The sequence below is a fragment of the Zingiber officinale genome, chromosome 5A (assembly GCF_018446385.1).
Source record: "Zingiber officinale cultivar Zhangliang chromosome 5A, Zo_v1.1, whole genome shotgun sequence".
NCBI classification, from domain to species: Eukaryota; Viridiplantae; Streptophyta; class Magnoliopsida; order Zingiberales; family Zingiberaceae; genus Zingiber; species Zingiber officinale.
In genome coordinates this window covers 896652-916692 of record NC_055994.1, presented here as the reverse complement: position 1 = coordinate 916692, position 20041 = coordinate 896652, and the positions used below count along the sequence as shown (strand labels likewise).

General features: G+C 37.3%; 4 protein-coding genes across 7 annotated transcripts; all 4 read left to right on the top strand.

The window, feature by feature from the left end:
• Positions 1-478: 478 nt before the first annotated feature.
• LOC121979224 (importin subunit beta-1-like) lies at positions 479-5130 on the top strand. The gene is made up of 3 exons (XM_042531178.1): positions 479-707; positions 1840-4254; positions 4351-5130. The coding sequence occupies exons 2-3, from the start codon at positions 1847-1849 to the stop codon at positions 4547-4549; spliced, it is 2607 nt and encodes an 868-aa protein (XP_042387112.1). The 5' UTR covers positions 479-707; positions 1840-1846; the 3' UTR covers positions 4550-5130.
• A 154-nt stretch (positions 5131-5284) lies between these two features.
• On the top strand, positions 5285-8467 carry LOC121979225. Its single transcript, XM_042531179.1, has 4 exons — positions 5285-5838; positions 6013-6118; positions 7494-7637; positions 7939-8467. Exons 1-4 carry the CDS (start codon positions 5552-5554, stop codon positions 8170-8172), a joined length of 771 nt encoding a protein of 256 aa, XP_042387113.1. The 5' UTR covers positions 5285-5551; the 3' UTR covers positions 8173-8467.
• A 362-nt stretch (positions 8468-8829) lies between these two features.
• Positions 8830-14811, top strand: LOC121979223. 4 transcript variants are annotated; one of them, XR_006111338.1, is made up of 9 exons: positions 8830-8990; positions 9093-9154; positions 9231-9314; positions 11779-11833; positions 12997-13132; positions 13473-13523; positions 13717-13821; positions 14379-14462; positions 14580-14811. XR_006111338.1 is itself a non-coding variant. In XM_042531177.1 (9 exons), the coding sequence occupies exons 1-7, from the start codon at positions 8900-8902 to the stop codon at positions 13814-13816; spliced, it is 579 nt and encodes a 192-aa protein (XP_042387111.1). In that variant the 5' UTR covers positions 8830-8899; the 3' UTR covers positions 13817-13821; positions 14505-14525; positions 14580-14811. The 4 variants fall into 4 exon arrangements, 3 of the variants coding, with proteins under 3 accessions (XP_042387111.1, XP_042387110.1, XP_042387108.1); XM_042531177.1 differs by lacking the exon at positions 14379-14462 and adding an exon at positions 14505-14525; XM_042531176.1 differs by lacking the exon at positions 14379-14462.
• Positions 14812-15692: 881 nt separating this feature from the next.
• Positions 15693-19636, top strand: LOC121979222 (vacuolar-processing enzyme-like). The gene is made up of 9 exons (XM_042531173.1): positions 15693-15933; positions 17006-17170; positions 17260-17416; positions 17952-18037; positions 18108-18307; positions 18540-18588; positions 18675-18890; positions 18993-19199; positions 19280-19636. Exons 1-9 carry the CDS (start codon positions 15730-15732, stop codon positions 19460-19462), a joined length of 1467 nt encoding a protein of 488 aa, XP_042387107.1. The 5' UTR covers positions 15693-15729; the 3' UTR covers positions 19463-19636.
• Positions 19637-20041: the final 405 nt, after the last annotated feature.

Below are 20041 nucleotides of genomic sequence, written 5' to 3'. Positions count from 1 at the left end.
TTTTAGGATTCTCGTGTCCTTATGTTCCTTCGTCGATCAAATTGTCATGACATTCTCATGATATACATTGCATCCTTGAAATGTAATCTAATTCATTCAATCGGCATGAAAACACGGGGATACGAAAATCTTAAGACAGAATCTTATCTCCTCCTCCTCGGGAGCAATTATTGTTATAGCCATTTATGACCCTTAGCATTTAACTAAATTATATTTATATATATATATATATATATTTGTAAATAGGTTAGAATTGATTATTAGATGTATTATTTTTTTTACTTAATTAAAATTTTAGTCGAGAGTTTGATTATTGCACAAAGGTTAAACGACTGAGGGTGTTTTGGGAAAAAGAGGAAACTGCGTGAGTAATCCACGAAAAAGGTTCACGATAAAAATTGGGAAAACAGGCTTTAGGGCCTAATTGTATATCGTTAAATAAAATGGGGGAAAAAAGTAAAATCTCTAAAATTTCAGCTTCGCGATTGGGCGTGCGTATGCACACGTTTTCTGCTTCGCTTTCCCTCCCCTTTTCCTAGGGTTTGCCCACCCGCCCCTGCGACGCGGCTAGCCAATTCGATTTCCGATCGGGAGGTGCTGATTCCTTCCGACGAAGGAAGTACGTGATCTCAAAGACTCTTCTTTCCCTGTCTCCCTATCGGCCGAGTCAGGGATTCTTCTGCGTCGCCGCCTCTGGAAGTGACGAAGTAAGTTTGACTTTTTCGTTGAATTTATTTTTCAGATCCATTTTTTTTTTTTTTGGTTTGTGAGCTAGCGTTTGTTCCTAATTTTTTATGCTTTTAGAGGATTTATGCTGTGCCGTTGCAATCAATTTGGTAGATTTGGGATTGGAGTTTTTGTTGTTGGATGCGACTATGGTTAGGGGTCGCCTGTTTGAGCTAAAGTTGATCTTTTGGGTGCTTTACCAGATGATTATCGTTTACTAGTTTTTGTTTTAATGATTTATTAGGTTATAATTTACTGTATCTCGTTGTCATCAATTTGTATTAAATGATATCTGGTTTTGTGTGCGCCTGAAATTAAATTGACAATTTTTCTTTGTTCATGCAATTTATTTTAATTGATTCAAAATGATTCTTGCCATTTCATTTTGTGCTTGCTTAAGGGAGGATATGAACGATTCACATGGCTGTGGGTGTAGTAATTTTGAATTATTCTCTTACGTGAGACCTGTATCTGGGAAATGAGTTCTCTCTTTTGGATGATCTGTGGCGCATTCCAATGATTTATGGAGAGGATCATGATTTATCCTTATCTGAAGTGAATTTGACTTCTTAAGTTCTAAATTTCCCATTCATCAAGATCTAATCTGGGCGAAGATAACAGTCTTGAGTTATATCAAATTGAATGGCTCTGACATTCAGAGATCTGACTCTGTATTTTATAAGTTTAACATGTGATGAATTGTATCATTCAACACTGCTGAATTTTTCATCATACTTTGATTTTCCATTTTGTAGTTGTCTACTTTATTATTTTTCTATATTTAGAGATAGTGTGCCATATGGTAAGTCCAGTGTTGATAAAAAGTCAAGCAAGAATCATAAACTTTTAGCCCTACCTACTCGCTTTACTGCTGCAGGATAAATCCTCATTCATTGTTGATCATATTTTGATCTATGAATCAAATAGCAATCAAATTCTTGATGAGGTTGTTGGTTCTTTGATAGCTGATCTAGGTGGGTTTAACTTTCTTTTATGTGTGCACTGTAGCATGCACATTTATCTGTAAGGTTACATGATTTTAATTTCTCTATTTTGTTATAAATACTGTCGTTGTTTGCTCTCTAACTGTTTGCTTCTTACTACCATTTACAGAGTTTCAATGGAGGTCACTCAGATTCTGTTGAATGCACAAGCAGTGGATGCTGCTGTGCGGAAACATGCAGAAGAAAGTCTGAAACAGTTCGAGGAACAAAATCTTCCTGTTTTTCTTCTATCTCTCTCTAATGAGTTAGCAAACCATGAGAAGCCTGTTGATAGCCGAAAATTGGCAGGATTGATACTTAAAAATGCTTTGGATTCAAAGGAACAGCTTAGGAAAACTGAGCTTGTTCAGAGATGGTTGTCTTTAGATGTATCTGTCAAATCCCAGGTCAAGTCTTGCTTGCTGCAGACCCTTTCTTCTCCAGTACCTGATGCTAGGTCTACTGCATCCCAAGTTATTGCTAAGATTGCTGGTATTGAACTACCTCAGAAACAATGGCCTGAACTTATAACTTCTCTACTCTCGAACATACATCAGCTTCAGCCACATGTTAAGCAGGCTACATTGGAAACGCTTGGCTATATATGTGAGGAAGTTTCTCCACAAGTAGTTGATCAAGACCAGGTCAACAAGATACTTACGGCTGTAGTTCAGGGAATGAATGCTTCAGAGGGAAGTGCAGATGTGAGGCTTGCTGCTACAAGAGCATTGTATAATGCTTTGGGATTTTCACAAACAAATTTCTCAAATGATATGGAACGTGACTATATTATGAGAGTGGTCTGTGAAGCTACTTTGTCTCCAGATGTGAAGATCCGACAAGCTGCATTTGAGTGTTTAGTAGCTATCTCGTCTACCTACTATGACAAACTTGCATCATATATGCAGGACATATTCAATATCACTTCAAAGGCTGTCAGAGAAGACGAGGAGCCTGTTGGTCTCCAAGCAATAGAGTTCTGGAGCTCCATCTGCGATGAGGAAATCGACATCTTAGATGAGTATGGCGGTGATTTTACTGCTGATTCTGATGTGCCTTGCTATTATTTTATCAAGCAAGCTCTGCCTGCTTTGGTTCCCATGTTACTAGAGACACTTCTTAAACAAGAAGAGGATCAAGACCAGGATGAAGGAGCTTGGAACCTCGCAATGGCTGGAGGAACTTGTTTGGGTTTGGTTGCACGCACAGTTGGGGATGACATAGTACCTCTTGTGATGCCTTTCATTCAGGAAAACATAACAAAACCAGAGTGGAGGCAGAGAGAAGCTGCAACTTATGCCTTTGGTTCAATTCTGGAGGGTCCATCACCGGACAAGCTCATTCCCGTTGTCAATGTTGCTCTAAACTTTATGCTCACTGCCTTGATGAAAGATCCAAATAACCATGTGAAAGACACTACTGCTTGGACACTGGGAAGAATATTTGAATTTCTACATGGATCCACTTTAGAGACTTCTGTCATAACTAATGAGAATTGCCAGCAAATACTTACTGTCCTCCTTCAGAGCATGAAGGATGTTCCTAATGTTGCTGAAAAAGCCTGTGGTGCACTTTACTTTCTTGCCCAAGGTTATGAAGATAGTCCAGGATCACCACTGTCCCCTTACTTCCAAGATATAATTCAGTCCCTCCTTAATGTCACACACAGGGATGATGCTGGGGAATCCCGCTTGAGGACGGCAGCTTATGAGACCCTGAATGAAGTTGTGAGAACGTCAACTGATGAGACTGCCCCAGTTGTGACTCAGTTGCTCCCAGTTATAATGTTGGAGCTCCACCAAACTCTTGAGACCCAGAAGCTGTCTTCAGATGACCGAGAGAAGCAGAATGAACTGCAGGGCCTTCTTTGCGGATGCTTGCAGGTTATAATCCAGAAGTTGGGAGCATCTGAGACAACGAAGTATGCTTTTATGCAGTATGCTGACCAGATAATGGAACTTTTTCTCCGTGTGTTTGCTTGCCGAAATGCTACAGTACATGAAGAGGCAATGCTTGCAATTGGTGCTGTTGCATATGCAGTCGGGGGAAATTTCCTAAAGTACATGCAAGGCTTTTATCCGTATTTGGAAATGGGACTTCAAAACTTTCAGGAGTATCAGGTGTGTGCTATCACTGTTGGAGTAGTTGGAGATCTATGCAGGGCATTGGAGGAGAAGATACTACCATACTGTGATGGAATCATGACACAATTATTGAAGAATCTGTCTAGTAGTCAGTTGCACAGATCTGTTAAGCCCCCAATATTTTCGTGTTTGGGTGATATTGCATTAGCAATCGGGGAAAACTTTGAGAAATACCTAATCTATTCCATGCCTATGCTACAGAGTGCAGCAGAACTGTCATCGCATGCTGTTGCAACTGACAATGAAATGCTGGATTACGCCAATCAACTTAGAAATGGGATCCTGGAAGCATACTCTGGTATATTGCAAGGATTTAAAAACTGTCCAAAGGCCCAACTTCTGGTGCCTTATGTGCCCCACATCCTTCAATTCCTTGATAAACTATACAATGAAAAGGACATGTATGTGTTCATGCTATATTTTTGTAGTCGTGTGTTGATTTTGAGTGATTCATGTTTCTTCTTGCTGACTTGGTGGCTATTATATTCTTTTGTTAGGGATGATGCTGTTATGAAGACTGCAGTAGGCGTCCTTGGTGATTTAGCCGACACCCTCGGTACCCATGCTAGTACATTGATGAACCAGTCTGTTGCAAGCATTGAGTTCCTGGAAGAATGTCTATCCTCAGATGATCCATCCATAAAAGAGTCTGCTGAATGGGCTAAGATGGCCATTAGTCGAGCGGTCTCTGTTTGATCATAAGTTATGGCGTTTTATGAGTCTGCATATGCATAGTGGTCATGTCAAGTCTGGTCTGGGGTTGCATACATGTGTCAGTCATCACCAGTTCGCACAAAGAATTTTTTAGCGTGCAGAGTCGCATGGGCCATTTTTGTACCACAGACATGAGCATCATGTATTGCTGTCTCCCCAATTTCACAGGGAACTTGCATTAAAATGATCCTACAAGCGTCTATCATGCAGGAGAGCTGAAGCTCTTGTGCAAAATCCACAGGGCCCTATAGTAGTATGGTGCACCAGGAGACTGGATCCAAATTGTTATTGCTTCATGCCAATGCCATCCTTTTGAAGCTGCAGCATTCGCGCAAGTATATATAATTTATAGTCTCTTGGTCTATCGAGCATGTTCTGCATTTGGTCTTTTCCTTTCTGGGGTTTTTGATTTCATTATGGGGATTTTGTCTTAGTCATTTTGTACCTTGGACAGCTATTTGTCGTCCTCCCTTGGAGCAATTGTAGAAGTTACATGATGTTATTGCTTCACACGAAATTGTCATATATTTATTGCTCAGTAATTGTCCTCCCTTTGTAAGATCTTTTATTTGATTTTATTTTTTTTTTGCCTGTTTAAATTCATTGGTGCTAATTCATTGTGTAGTATTTTGTGCATAGTTTGGCTGCTTTGTTTCTGGATCACATAATGAGTATTGTTTGCTAGATTTGCCTGTTTTTAATTAATATATATTCAAAAAATATCAACTGTGTTTATGTGGCATTTAATATATTAGGTATTTTTAAAGTATATGGGAAATTATTAGAAATAATAGAGTATGTGATGCATTTAACAATTAATTCTGAGTTATATAATTTTTTATTTCCATATGTGCTCTGGAGATAATTTGATCGAACCGCTAAGCGACTTGTGAACCGGTTCCCCTCCTGCTATAAATACTTCGACCACCGCCGCACTCGTACTCGCACCCGCATCTTGTTCTCGAAGCGGCTGTGACGTTGTCGATGGAGGAGGGCGAGGAGAGTGTGTTGGACGACGTGTTCCAGGAGATCGACCTCGCTGGAGAGGAAACCCTAGATGATCCTGATGTAAGCGATGTTGAGATGCTCGACGCCCTTGGAGCCGGGGGCGGTCGCTCACCCTCGAGCTCGGTCGGAGGCGGCGACCAGACGGAGGAGGGAGGCAGGAAAAAGGCTCGTAAGAAGAGACGTAAAAGGAAGAAGAGTCGGTCGGCAGGGAATGCCAGCGGCCATAATGGTGGCGCCGATCCCTGCATCGCCGACATCAATAGGTTACGACACATCTCTCTGTTCATGGGTTAATCGGGGTTTTTTAATTTGTTTTTTCGACCTGTACAAATCTAGTTTTTCTCTGTTTATTATTAATGCTACACTTCATTCTGAATCAATTTTCTTTTCGTTTAAAAATTGTTGACAGTGTTAAAATCTCTTTTGATATTTTACAGGTTTGTGATACATACATGTCGGCATTTAAAAGAACATAAGTCCTACTTGCTCTGGAGTGCAGTTGGTTGCCTTGGTGTCTGTGCTGTCAAAGATCTTGTCAAGGAGGTACGCATTTGTAAAAAAACATTTTTTTTTTGAAGCATGTTTTGTCTTTTTTTCTTCTGGTACATGATATTGCAAAGAATGTCATTTGTAGTCTAAACTTCAAGTTCTAATTCAGTCTCAAAAATACTGTTGTAAGGTTGTGGTTTCGATATATTCTTTGCTTATTTGTCTTTGGTTTGACTTAATGCATCATAGCAAATATCTTCTCTGCACTTTTGGATTCGAAAGTGCTAGGTTTCTATTCTGTCCAGCTAAATCTCAAATGAAGCTGAGCCTGTCTAAATTAGTATGTATTATAGAATAATTTTGCAAATTCAAACAATCTACATCTTGGTGTGAGTATGCCATTCGGAGTCTCCTACAAAGTACAACAACAAAAAGTACAATCACCAGCAGATTCTAGCACTATGCTAAAATTAATCAATTAACACCATAACATTACATGATTATAGTAGAGGCTACTCTTTATCGCTTGAACATAGGACTAATTCCAACACTTCTTCATTGTCTTGGCCATAGGAGATTACTCTCTTAGTCATTTTTTTTTAATCTACAGAACTGTCCCCCAATTTGAAATTTTCATTTTGATTTTACAATTGCAATCTATCCAATTAGTTTCTAGGAAGGCCCTAAGATATATCTTTCATTGCTTATCAATAAATTTTGGTTTTTACTGTTCTTTCTCTTGCTCAAGTGCAAAAATGATAGTCATGATATCTTGATCTGTCTTTTGTATGTATGAGAGTTTGTAGTAAGCACATTTGTGTTGCCATTCTGGTGCATTTGCTTGCTAATTGTCACAACAGTGTATAGATGCTAGAGAGCTGATGATAGACTGAGGGAAAATGTGAGAGGGAAATCTGAGTACAATAGTAGTTTGGTGACAATAAGATCCTTGGTGTCTAGTACAAGTCGAGGTCCCTTATGAAGTACCGCCCTGGTATCTTCTAGTGTACCATCCCCTTTCACACACTGGTCCTTTGTGATGAAAAGATCTCTTCTAACAATTAATTTTGTAGTTGCTTAATCCTGGTAGTATGGGATTACTCCTGGCAAACAATCAGATTGTTATAATCATAGAACTCTTATCACGTCATTGTAGCAACAGGGTGACATACAAACAGGTGTGGACCAAGTAGATGTTTGAGGTCAGTTGACCCCATAAAATATTTAACAATCCCTGAAAACTAATTAAGGATGAATATAAAAAGCACCTATTCTTACACCACATTTGCTTACTACAAGACCAATGAATTCATATGAATATTAAGATTACACCCTTTTAACTAAGCATGATTTGTTTTGCTTTTCTCTTACTTTTTCAATATTGTGTAGGCAAGGGGATTTTTTAATTTTTACTTTGTTCCAAATGCAGGTTGATGCCATTCAGAAATGTGGCGGCCAGAAGACTAATGATGGTCAGCGCTACCGCACAGGTGGTGGTATTCTATTCAATATTTTAAAAACTCGTGAACCAAAAGCTTACAAGGAAATTATGGCCAGGGGGAGGGAATTTGAGGTACAAGATCACACATTTTAGCGATGCTTTCGTTTAGTAAAATGACCTTTGAAATTGGTGGATAGTCATTTGGAATACATTAGTACATGCTTATAAACTATAACGTAGAACACATTACAGAAATGTTTAACCAATTTAATTTGGTAGTGTGAAACTTATTTGAAGCACATGTTCAAGTTTATACATAACCACTTCGAGGAGCTTTTATGATCTTTCCAGTCCACTTATTAGGTACTGTTCACTTTATCCTACATTTTTGTGTTGGGGATAACTAACTTTCGAGGACAACTTTTTTTTTCAGAAACAACTGAAGGTATCAAAAAGAAAGATGATAACAAACAACGAGGATACCGTCAAGAATTCAAGTATTCCGTATGTAGCAGCGGAAATAGCAGGTCATGCTGAAGCTGGACTCAATGGTCAGCAACAAGTTGAATCATCTGAACCTGTTCAAGAACATAAAAAGTTGGCAGATAGGATGCGTGTTCCTGTTTCATATGATGATCTGTTTGAGGAAGGTGAAATACCCCAATGAAACTGCTACAGACTTGCCCAATCTTGCAACCCAAATTGCTCTACAATCCAGCTTCTTTTTATGGCGGAATTCCTATACAATACACTACCAAATTTTTCTCTATGCTGTGAGAAGTAACCTATTGAATATACTTTAGCCGAGTGGAGATGTCTCGCAATCTCAGCATGAAGCATTTTGACCAGTTTGCACTCAGAATAGAAGGCGTTCTTGATGAGTGCTGTAAACACATTTTGTAGAAATGATGATCTGTGCTTCATCTGTTTGGAGTTCTTTTTGTTGATGCAAGTTTTTGCCAGCCTCTTCGATCTTGTCTAGTGCCTCACTATTTGTGATAGTCTCTCATAGTCTCATTAATTGTGATTGCCTGCTGCTAATTTAGGTTATTTTTGTGTACAACTTAAAATGGCTTATCATAGGTTATTTTAAGTAAGATATATTTATGTTATAAAAATATTTATTGACATTTAATCTATCTCATTGATATTTTTTTTTTGTTATTTATACAATTTTTAATGTAAAAGTATATTTTGTCAAAAAATAATTCATTTAATTTATTTTTTTTTAATATAAAAAATAGCCTTATTGAACATTTAAGTGGGCTGGAGCGTACGGAACAGGGTTTAAAAGTTTAAATGGGCCTAATCTTCTGTTACAACAAACCCATAGATTGGATACGAACAGCCCTTAACCGTCGCTTTGGCCTCCGTTGTGCTGCGGCGGGGACTCCATGGAGCTGAGCGCGAAATGGCGGAAGAAGCATCGTCTGGAAGGTGACGGCGTTGACGTCGAGGATGACTCAGAACCAATCGATTACCAAGGTCTGCTGGTTCTTCTTCTGATTGCTTCGATTTTCCCAAGCTTTATCTTTCGTTAAGTCTTGTGTCTTCTGATGCTTCTTTTCCATTTGTCTCTTTTTGCAGAACAAGAGGAGATGGTTAGATCTTTTGAGATGGAGCATGATCGACAGAATCGCCTTTGGAGGGTAGAGCTCTCGCCTTTTCTATTTCTTCTTCCGTGGGCTACTCTTTGCTTTGTTTTTTAATTTTGGATTGTTGCAGCGTGTTTTCGCTGGATTTATCGTCGGATATATTGCCTTCCTGGTCTACTCAACCTTACAGCAAGCTTGGTTCCCATGGGAACTGGTAAGTATAAGTTAATTCAACCTTAACTGCGTGTGAGAAAGTGGCATTTTTTTCCCATGCAAGATGAAATAGGGCTTTTGAGCTGGGTTGGTTCTTATATTCGAATAAGCACCATCTGTTGGATCCATTGCAGCAAAAAATTAAATTGGTAATTCTATTCTTGAAGGCATTAAATCGATATAATGAGAAAAGAATACGCTTAGACCCATGTACAAGAAAAAGGAAAAAGTCATATTTAATGAAGAAATGAAAGAAAAACCAAACTAAAAGAATAAATTAGGATTATAGGATCATACAAAGTTAAACCATAACTTTCTTGTTAAAATGAATCAAATTGATTACTGATTTGAAGTCTTTCAAAGACCCAGCATTGATCTCTTTCACCAACTGATGTAAAAATCAATTATTCCACCATATTTCATATTTAGAGGAAGATAATAAGATGGACTCTAATTCATTATTTATATTCTAATGTACGAGGCAATACCAAAGTGTTTCAACAAAGTGTTAGGTTGACCTAGGTCTACAACAACTGAATATTTACTAGCTGAATTTGAGACTTTGTAGATTATCCTAAGTTAGATAAAACATCTTTTGATTTGCCGCAATAGTTGAATATGAGACTTTATACACCTTAAAGTTCATAGGGCAAAGCAAGGTCTTCTTGAGTCCCATATATTCATTTATGCCTAGCATTGAATGGGATGAGTATTTACCTTATCAACTATTATCTTAATGTGGGGTTTATTTGGCTTGGCAACTGAATTTGTGCCTAAATTGGACCAAACCAAATATTTACTAGCTATTGTTCCTTTATTCCCTTGAACCTTTGGATTTGTCATGGAGAACCAATATCAAACCACCACATATCATCACGGTACGTTAAATTTGTGAAGTGGACAAAGGATACTAACCTATGGAGGAGTTAGTACTACCAAGCCATCTTTGGTTAGGTTGACTTGAGGTTTATTAGGAGTGTTTACATTTTAAAGAGAATTCTTTTTATCTTTCTTTAGAAACATTTCTACAAAAGGTCATATGCTGACCCTGAGCACCCCACACAGTCGACCCATAGTTATCTGTAGAGAGGTAAATCAGGAAACCGAGCAGGCCACTGCATGGGAGGGTATTTGTGCTGGCTTCACCGGGAATCGACCCTTGCCCATTTTTGCAAATTTACTATGTGGTAACCAACTCGGCTAATGCCCTAGCAGCTTCTTTAGAAACATTGACACGATAGATGGTTGTGAGTCTTGTAAATATAACAGAATTTATCCCTTGATCCTTCATTGCTTGGTTATTTACTTTGTTGTCTCCTTTGGTTTTGTTTGATTTATCATTGCTCTTGATTATTTGCTTGAAATTCGTACCCTTAGCTTTTAAATTTTGGTTGAAACTCCTGAGCTTATTGGTTTGGGTTAGGGATTCAATCAAATGGATTTTAATTTTAGACTAGAAAATGTTTCCTTTGTTTCTTTCTTGTCATCTAAATTGGTCCTTAATTCTAATGGATTGGATAACCTATTTTATAGTCAAATTAGACTGAGTTCTAGTGTCTTGTGCGAATTTAGACCAAGGTAGGGATAGTTTGTCAAGGAGACAAAAGATTTAGAAGTATTCTCTAAGGATTATTTAATTTTTATGGATGTCATGGATCAAATTTTTGAATGTGTGATTTTGATTATTAATTGGGATGCCATTATCTAGTTTGAAATAGTTGAAATCAGTAGAAGTAAATCCCACAAGTCACCACACCCTCATTACCCTAACTTTTGTCTTTCAATGCCCAACAATTCTTTGCTATTATGTATGAACTATATGTTCGATATAGGTTGTTAGATAGATAGCTGAGAATGTGGTGTTTACAGAGCTATTCAATTTCCACTCTAGATTTAGCGACTAGTTAGGACTTAATGGCCTTTTGGAAGTCATGATTTTGAAGGGGTATTGGATGCGGGAGTGGAGGCATCTTTTGAAGTGGCTTCATAAGGTGGTACTTTGCTTATGAGACTGATTAATCCTAGTATCTCAAAGTGCACTTTTAGTTGGTCTTAACATCTACAAAAATTAGATACATTGAATTTTTCACGATTGAAGGATATAGTCATTGAAACCCATTCTTAGTTATCAATTTATGTAACAAAGGGATTAAGGTATTAGGGTTTGCTTTTACAAAATGATTATATGCGTTATTGGAGTATATATGTTATTTACTAATAACACAACTAGTCTAGCTAGAAAATCAACTCTCTAATTTAAAAGCAACAATATGTGAATATTTTGAAATATTAAGACTAGCTTGTTATTTTGAAATATTTAGCAACAATATTTTGAATATGTATGTTATTTACTAATAACACAACTATTCACGCTTGTTTTATGGACCTTGATTTTTTTTCTTTTCATTGCAATATTGAGGTTATTGTTGTTGAAATTATGAAATTGCTGAACTTTGATTCTGCAGCGTTATCATGCTTATTTTATGGATGAAATGCAAAGCTGGATGGTCATATCTGCAGGTCTTTTTTCTATTCTTATTCTTCTTTTTTTTTAATTTGGATAATGGACTTGGTTTCTAAACAAGTGGCATTTATTTGAGGCTGTTTAAGTTAATCTTAAGGCATTTTCAATCGATGGTTTATGATTGGTGTTTCTTCAGTAAAGTTAGTAAAGAGGTTAATAAGGATACTATAAGATCAGCTACAGCATTTAGATCTCTGTGGACACAAGTTGCAACTGTGTACTCTAACAAATCCTAAATAATTCCTAGCGGTTTACTAGTTGCCGAGCAACTTCACAGCTTCAACTAGACTTTAGTTTTGTGTCAGAGAGTTTGGGGTCTGGCTTGATGGTTGTACTCACTTAAAGGTTCTTGAGTCTCAAGAGGAGTAACTAAATGGGCAGGTGCTTTATCTATTATATATATTATGGTACATCAAATGTTTCATAAAGGAAGCAAGTTGTCAGATGGTTCTTTCGGAGTTAAATCTTACAGTTTACTTTGACTAAATGGGATGGGTTAAAAAGAAAAAGAATGACTCTTGATGTTATGTGCCTCAATTTGTGATCTCGTGTCAAAGGTGACAGAACCTCTGCAATAGAAATTGTGCTATTGCTTGAATAAACGAACTAATGGGTCAAAACCTCTTTTATTGGCTTTAAAGTAACTCACTCCTCTAAGATGCAGTGTAAAATAGTCTTACTTTGTAAAACTAGTTATAAAATTATTCCAACTTCAGAACTTTGGGCATGAACTCGTTTGTTTTACTAGACATAATAGATAGCTTGGCAATTTGGCAAGAAAATTGAGATTTAAATTTTAATCAAAATCATTGATCCACACTTGCTTTTCAGTTTAATACAATGGAAAATACGGGTTGAAATGTGTATTGCCAAAACAAACGGGGATATCAAAATGTTACTTCATCAATGACAGCCCAACTGCCAAAGTATACAAATTTTATTTCAATCAGTGATCATTTCACAAGTGACATTTACTTTTGTTTCTCATTTGATAAACATACACCATTTACTTGATATTTTATTCTTTCAGAATTTAAACCCAATGCAAGCTTATATTTGCAGACTTGGTTGTTGTCCTAGCTTGTTCATTTGCCATCAAGGGAATAGTTGATATTGTTTCTTTCAGAATTTAGACTTAGTACAAGGTTGTATTTTGCAGACTTGGTTGCTGTCCTAGCTTGTTCATTTGCTGTTAAGGGAATAATTGATAGTTCAAGATCTCTGCAGCATTGGATGTGGTACTCATGCTACGTCGGGATGCTGCTTGCCATCTTTTGGTTGTTTTACATGCTGAAGTAAGTGCAATCTTTCTGGAAATGGGTATCATTTGCACTTTAACTTGGTTTTATAAAATGCTAAAAGAACACAATTCAATGTTTGGTTAAAAAGAAAGCTCGATTCCTTCACTTCATAGAATTTTTTCGTTTGAGTAAAATTTTATGCCTTCTCTTTTTGCTAATTTTATCTCAATTTTAATTGTAATTTAGGCAATTGCTTGTCTTTTCTTTCAGACAATGCATCCCCTAATCCATTCATCTCAACACTGCATATCCTTACAGGCTCATTCGAGACCTTGGTTGCCATTCTGGTTCCTCGTGTGTTCATAACGTTTATTTGCTTGTAAATAAATTCCAGGTTGCCAAAATTTCGGTGGGATGTACTATGGCTTCCGTTGGGTCCTTTAAGGTAGTACTCTTTCTAATTTCCCATATTATTTGATTCTAAGTTATTTGGGAGAAGAACTTCCAGGAAATAAGTTATTGCCATATCAAATAAGAGCATAAATAATTAGATAAGTTGATCCACCTCACATGAATCATAAAGCATCATTTTGTGAGTGTCATTATCTAGATTCACATAGGTTTTTAATTCGTTGCAGTGGTGCGGGAGCCTGTCTTTACGTGGATCGTTTGTTACATGGATCACTGAAAGATGTAAAGTTGCTCCGTAGCTATATGTATAATTACAAGGCCTTGTAGATCTGGTAATCATGTTCTTCGACATGAAATGCAATCTTTCTTTTTTTTCTAGTTGTAAATTTATGTCTTACAGGACAGTGGTATAAAGAGATGAAAGATCTTTTAACATCGAGAGAACATTCAACTAGTTCATTCTTTAAACAATTGCTACTTATACTTTGTTTATGATGTGATATACATTCCTGATGATCATGAACTGCCAGTAGCTCGAGTTTTAATGGATATAATACTAAGCGTCTTCTACCACTCCCCTTCTAAAAAATGCTGCCTTCTCCATCATTCACGTACTTTTGATTCTCCAGCCTCTTATCTGACTATTTAGCATGATCAGACAATGGACAGTGATGCTTGGGAAGATATTTCAAGTTGTTTTTACTTGTATGCTACGCTATCAATATTTTATTCAATTGTTTTCGTCACTTGGACGAAAATTTTATATGGATTGTAACAATAGCTTATCAAGGGTTGTAGGTGACATTGACTGATAGTGTCCAGATTCATTCCTTGATAATTCATTTACCTCTCAGATTCCTCCAATTGGCTAAGGAATCTGTGTGTGTAGGGCTCTTCTTGGTCAATGCTGCTGTCATACCTTTTGATCGACATTATTGTGTATACGTGCTCGTTTGCATAACAAATACAAATGGTTTGCCCTCTTTCAATTTCTTGTCTCTATTGCTGGTTGCAGGCTTGTACCTCACACAAAAAGGTGTCCATATTCATTCCTTCATAATTCATTCACCTAAGGAATGTGTGTGTGCAGGGCTCTTCTTCAATGCTGCTGTCATACCTTCTGATCGACATTATTGTGTATGCGTGCTCGTTTGCATCACAAAGTAATTGTCTCTATTGCTGGTTGTAGGCTTGTAACTCTCACAAAAAGTCTGCTGTAATTGGAGCAGAGCCAAAATGTTCAATTTGTTTCATTGTAAGGCCGTGAGAATGACTATATCAATTTTCATTAGTATTGAATTACAAATATATTAGTTTGTGCATGCTTAAGTATCACTGGTTGCTTTTGAAGAAGGCAAGCGAAGCGAGAGGTGGATTCTAGCTTTTTGTCTGTTCAATATTAATTCTTGAATTCTAAGGTTTATAAAAACAGAGTAGGTTTGATTGTAAGATTTTACTTGCTAATTAACAAAGACACATCCCTTTTGCTAAACAACTTTGATGGACAAATTAATGTCTCTTCGGGATAGTGTAGTAATTGAAATATGGGATGTTGTCATATTAGGTTATGATATCGACATGTCTTGATCATTATACTAATGGATAGTAGTAGTCATTCATGATTTATTTTTTCTATGTTAGCCCAAGGATGGATCGATAGGGACATTGGAGTAAGTGAATCATTTTTTTTTATCACATTTGATGCACAAATTTATGGACGTGTGTGTATATATATAGTAGGACATTTAAATTGTTATCTAGGTATCTACGGTTTGATCTCTAATTAGAAGATATTTGTAGGATTTTTTTTTCTAAATAAGGTGTGCAATCAATGGTTGCTGAAGTTTTTAGGTTGTTTGTTGTGTGTATTTTTTTTTTAATTTATTCTAGTGATCCATAAAAGAATTTTATGAGACTGGATCGGTCTAGCCAATAACATTAATTGGATTTATTTTTTTCGATAGATTTTATGTCCTCCTTCAAAGTAGCATGGAGTTGTTTATTATTATCGTGATTGAACATATGGCAAGCAACGCCCTCCTTCAAAGTAACATGGATTTTGTCTGTCCAAATTCTTTTACGGGACCCACGCACACATCCAATGGCATATGGTTTAACCTCCAACGGTCTGGATCCATTCATCAGTAACAGCACGACGATGAAAGCACGAGCTCCTCTCCCTATAAAAGGTGCCCTTATTCGCGTCTTCCCACCCAAGTCATTTCCTTGATACGCTCGCGATGGGCCGCTCCGCCACCGGAGCCCTCCTCGCCGTTGTTGGTCTGCTCCTCCCGCTTGTGATTTCTGACGCTATTCGAAACCCCATACGGCTTCCCTCTGATCGAATCGACGATCCCAGGGTCGATGGCGGCGACGACGCTGTTGGCACCCGATGGGCCGTACTCATCGCCGGATCCAGAGGATATTATAACTACCGTCATCAGGTGGGTGGATAAGATGCCGTCCCTTCTCCTTCATCTCTTCTCTTCTATAATATCGCTTTATAGTTGTTTATCTACGAAAAGTTTCTTGTTTTCGTTCGGCGTTATACTTTCCGTTACTTTTTGAGGCTTTTTAATTCGAAGACAAGTTGGATTTCTACGGCTTCTCTCTCTCTCTCTCTCTCTCTCTCTCTCTCTGAGGGTTTCATGCTTTTTCTTCTTAAAATTGTTCCCATCGTTTTGAATTGAATAGCAAAGATCTTAAGATCTCCGGGATGGACATACATGTTTTCTATTGTCTGGATGAAGTTTTGGATGTCGAAGAAGTATTCTAGAAGATTTTCTAAGAATTTGAGAAATTTTCAAAACAAATGAGAAGGGAAAATTTGATGGAATAAGTTTGACAATTTTTGTGTGTAATTAAATTGGTTTTGCTTGAAGGGCAAATTTTGATTGGGATTTGGGAACACCTGGAAGTTTATTTTATCTTTTTATTGTCTTTTTTTTAAAAATCCATTTGGTCCCCTCTTGGGTATTGTTGGTCGGTCGTTGTGGTGAGACTGGCTGGTGAGATTGGTCGGTGAGACTGGCTGTTGTGGTTCGACTCCTAAACCTAATCATCTGTACAACCTAGCTAGGCGTGCGCATGCACAGAGGCCATGGAAGATGCGGTCTAATGGTCTCTGCATGCTGGTGCTACATAGCCTAATGTGGGAATATATCAAGAACAGTACACTAGGAATAAGGATCTCTGACAATGGAATTAGGAATTCCTTAGAATAGAGTAGGAAAGAGTAACGAAGGATGAGTAGGCAATCATAATTATGTAGGAAATTGGTATTTCAAGTTCATTTGCTGAATCAAAAATACCAATTCCACAAAAATTCATAGGAGATAGAATAACTATTCTTATAAATGAGAGGCACCATAAGATGTTTGATTAATTTGGGTTTTCTGAGCTCTCAGATTTCGAGCTGCGGAGCAAGTGTAATTTGAAGGAATTCTTATTGTTTGAAGTAATGAAGTTCCTTTGGTCTGTCTATAATATATCTAACACTTCAAATCATAAACTCAGGCAGATATTTGTCATGCATATCAAATAATGAAGAACGGTGGGCTGAAAGATGAGAATATTATTGTTTTCATGTATGATGACATTGCATACAATGAGGAAAACCCAAGACCTGGGGTCATAATCAATCATCCCAAGGGTGGAGATGTGTATGCTGGTGTTCCAAAGGTTTGATTATTTTTTTTATCATACTTCATCCTTAACATTATCTCGATCACCTTGAATTACTTGCCTTAGTTTGGGTCAATTCCCTGCAGGATTATGTTGGAGATGATGTTAATGTGAACAATTTTTTTGCTGTCCTCCTTGGAAATAAAACTGCTCTAACTGGAGGTAGTGGAAAAGTTGTGAATAGTGGCCCGGATGATCATATTTTTGTATTTTACTCTGATCATGGTGGACCAGGTGTGCTTGGTGAGTACTTTCCTAAATTTTTCTCATGCCATTACGTCTTTGAATATACATGATTTCGCTTTTCCCTATCTTATGTTTGATGCTGTATTTACTTTGACGAGAGGAAATTGGAGAAATGAATTATCTTGTTTGCACTCTTTCATTCTTCATGTTTATTTGATTGGAATCAAAAGAAAATAAATAATACTTCCTATTTGTTTCAGTCATCTCAGTCATTGGTTAAACTTCACTTCTTTTCCCACCTAATTTGGTTTGCATAATAAACAAGAGAAATTAATGATTTTAGTTCTCTTCCTGTCATTCCCACTCTTCAATTCAAGTAAATATAACATATATAAAAGGTAGGATGGTTTGGGCTTGTCATGATTCATGAAGTTGATCTGGCACAATAGTCTATTCTTGGAAGATGTAATGTAGCATTGAAAAGAATCAAAGAAGATCAGGGAGGAAAATTTCATTAGTTATCTTTTGTTGCATGTTGCTTTGTCTTTAGAAATGATGATACTGATGCATTGACTGTGCTGGAAATTTGTAGGGTTGCCCACCTATCCTTACTTGTATAGTGATGAGTTGGTCGACGTATTAAAGAAAAAGCATGCTTTGGGTTCTTACAGAAGCTTGGTAATCCTCTATGACAGTATATTAATTCCTAGGAGCACATAATTTATTACATTCTTATTTGTTGTTTCAGGTATTTTATCTTGAAGCCTGTGAGTCAGGCAGTATTTTTGAGGGTCTTCTCCCAGAAGACATAAACATTTATGCAACAACGGCATCAAATGCCTACGAAAGTAGTTGGGGAACTTATTGCCCTGGAGAGGACCTTAGCCTGCCTCCAGAATTCCACACTTGTTTGGGTGACTTATATAGTGTTTCTTGGATGGAAGACAGGTACATGAACTACATAAAATTTTCCAGTTTGGACTTTTTGGTAGGTCATGAATAGGATTTTAGCTGTGGAACCAAGTGATAAAAATCTTTACAACCATAGCATGCATGTCCTTGCAAGAAAATAAATGTTTCTTAATGAAAACCTTTCAAAGTTGAATGATATCTAGTACAAGCTTGCTTGGTTTTTTCTATATGTGTCTAGTTCTAAGCTATCTGTTGCTTCTATCTACAGTGATATACACAATTTACGGACTGAAACATTGAAGCAGCAGTATCAACTTGTAAGTACTTCCGGATTTGGTTTCTGTATATCTGAACGGTTTGATAGCCTTTTGGGTTTTAATTTTTTGTCCTATGTCATTTGCAGATTAAAACCAGAACTTCAGTACACGACAACTATAGACATGGCTCACATGTCATGCAATATGGAAATCTAGAACTCAATGCCGAAAAGCTTTTTTTGTACCTGGGCTCCAATCCTGCCAATGATAATGCCACTTTTATCGAAGATAATTCATTATTATCTTTTCATAAAGCTGCTGTTAACCAACGGGATGCCGATCTGGTATATTTTTGGCACAAGGTTGGTTTGCATTACATGTGCTTTCAATTCTCTTGCTGCCTTGTGGTCTTAATTTTGATGTTTAGTTGTTGGTGACTAAAATCCTCTATTGCCTTCGTGAAGTATCAAAGGGCACCTCTAGGCTCATCCCAGAAACATGATGCCCACAAGGAATTACTTGATGTAATGGCTCATCGCTTGCATATAGATGCTAGTGTAGAACTCATTGGGAACTTGTTGTTTGGCGCCGAGCGAGGTCCAGAAGTGCTGCAAATGGTTCGTCCTGCAGGCCAGCCTTTAGTGGATGATTGGTCCTGCCTCCGGTCCATGGTGAGCATCACTGTTCGATAAAATACAGAATCTAGAATTGAAACTCAATTCATTCCTTATAACTTACCTCAATTCTTTAGGTGAGGACTTTCGAGAGGCACTGTGGATCTCTCTCAGAGTATGGGATGAAACACACGCGCTCTTTATCGAACATCTGCAATGCAGGTGTCGACGAAGAGACAATGGCGAAGGTTTCCGCACAAGCTTGTGCTAGCATTCCTGCCAATCCTTGGAGTTCTCTCCAGAGGGGTTTGAGTGCCTAAAACTATGCATCATCTATTGTCTCTAGATATGGTAAACTCATCACTTGGCTATCTTCTCCAGCAATGTGAATTATAATGTAGGATGGCTGGAAGCTTTTCTTTTAATCTATCTATCGAGATTTCGTGTACAAAATTCTTATTTAATTGGTGATGAAACTGAAGCTTAAGCTGGTACAAGTAATCATAGTTAATTTAGCAGCTTATCTTTCGTTAAATTAGGATAAATTAAAATGAATATTCAGGCCCATTTGATTGTAAGGCCCATTATGAAGGCGGCCCACACGGCACCATCCCCTCAAATCATTTTTATCCTCTGTTTACTTCAGAGAGCGGAAATCAAAACTAAGGAAAAGTTTCTGTAGTGGAAAAGTTTCCATCGTTTATTTCATCGAAATTTTCAGATGGAAGAGAAACACAATCCATCCATGAATGATTTTGGAGTCAAAATCGATCACCTCAAAATCGGACGGAAAACAACGGATGGAAAAAAAATGACGCATATATCCTTTTTATTCACAAAATTACACCATATACCAAAAAATAATGACGCATGTACCCTTTTTAACTTATAAAATTACA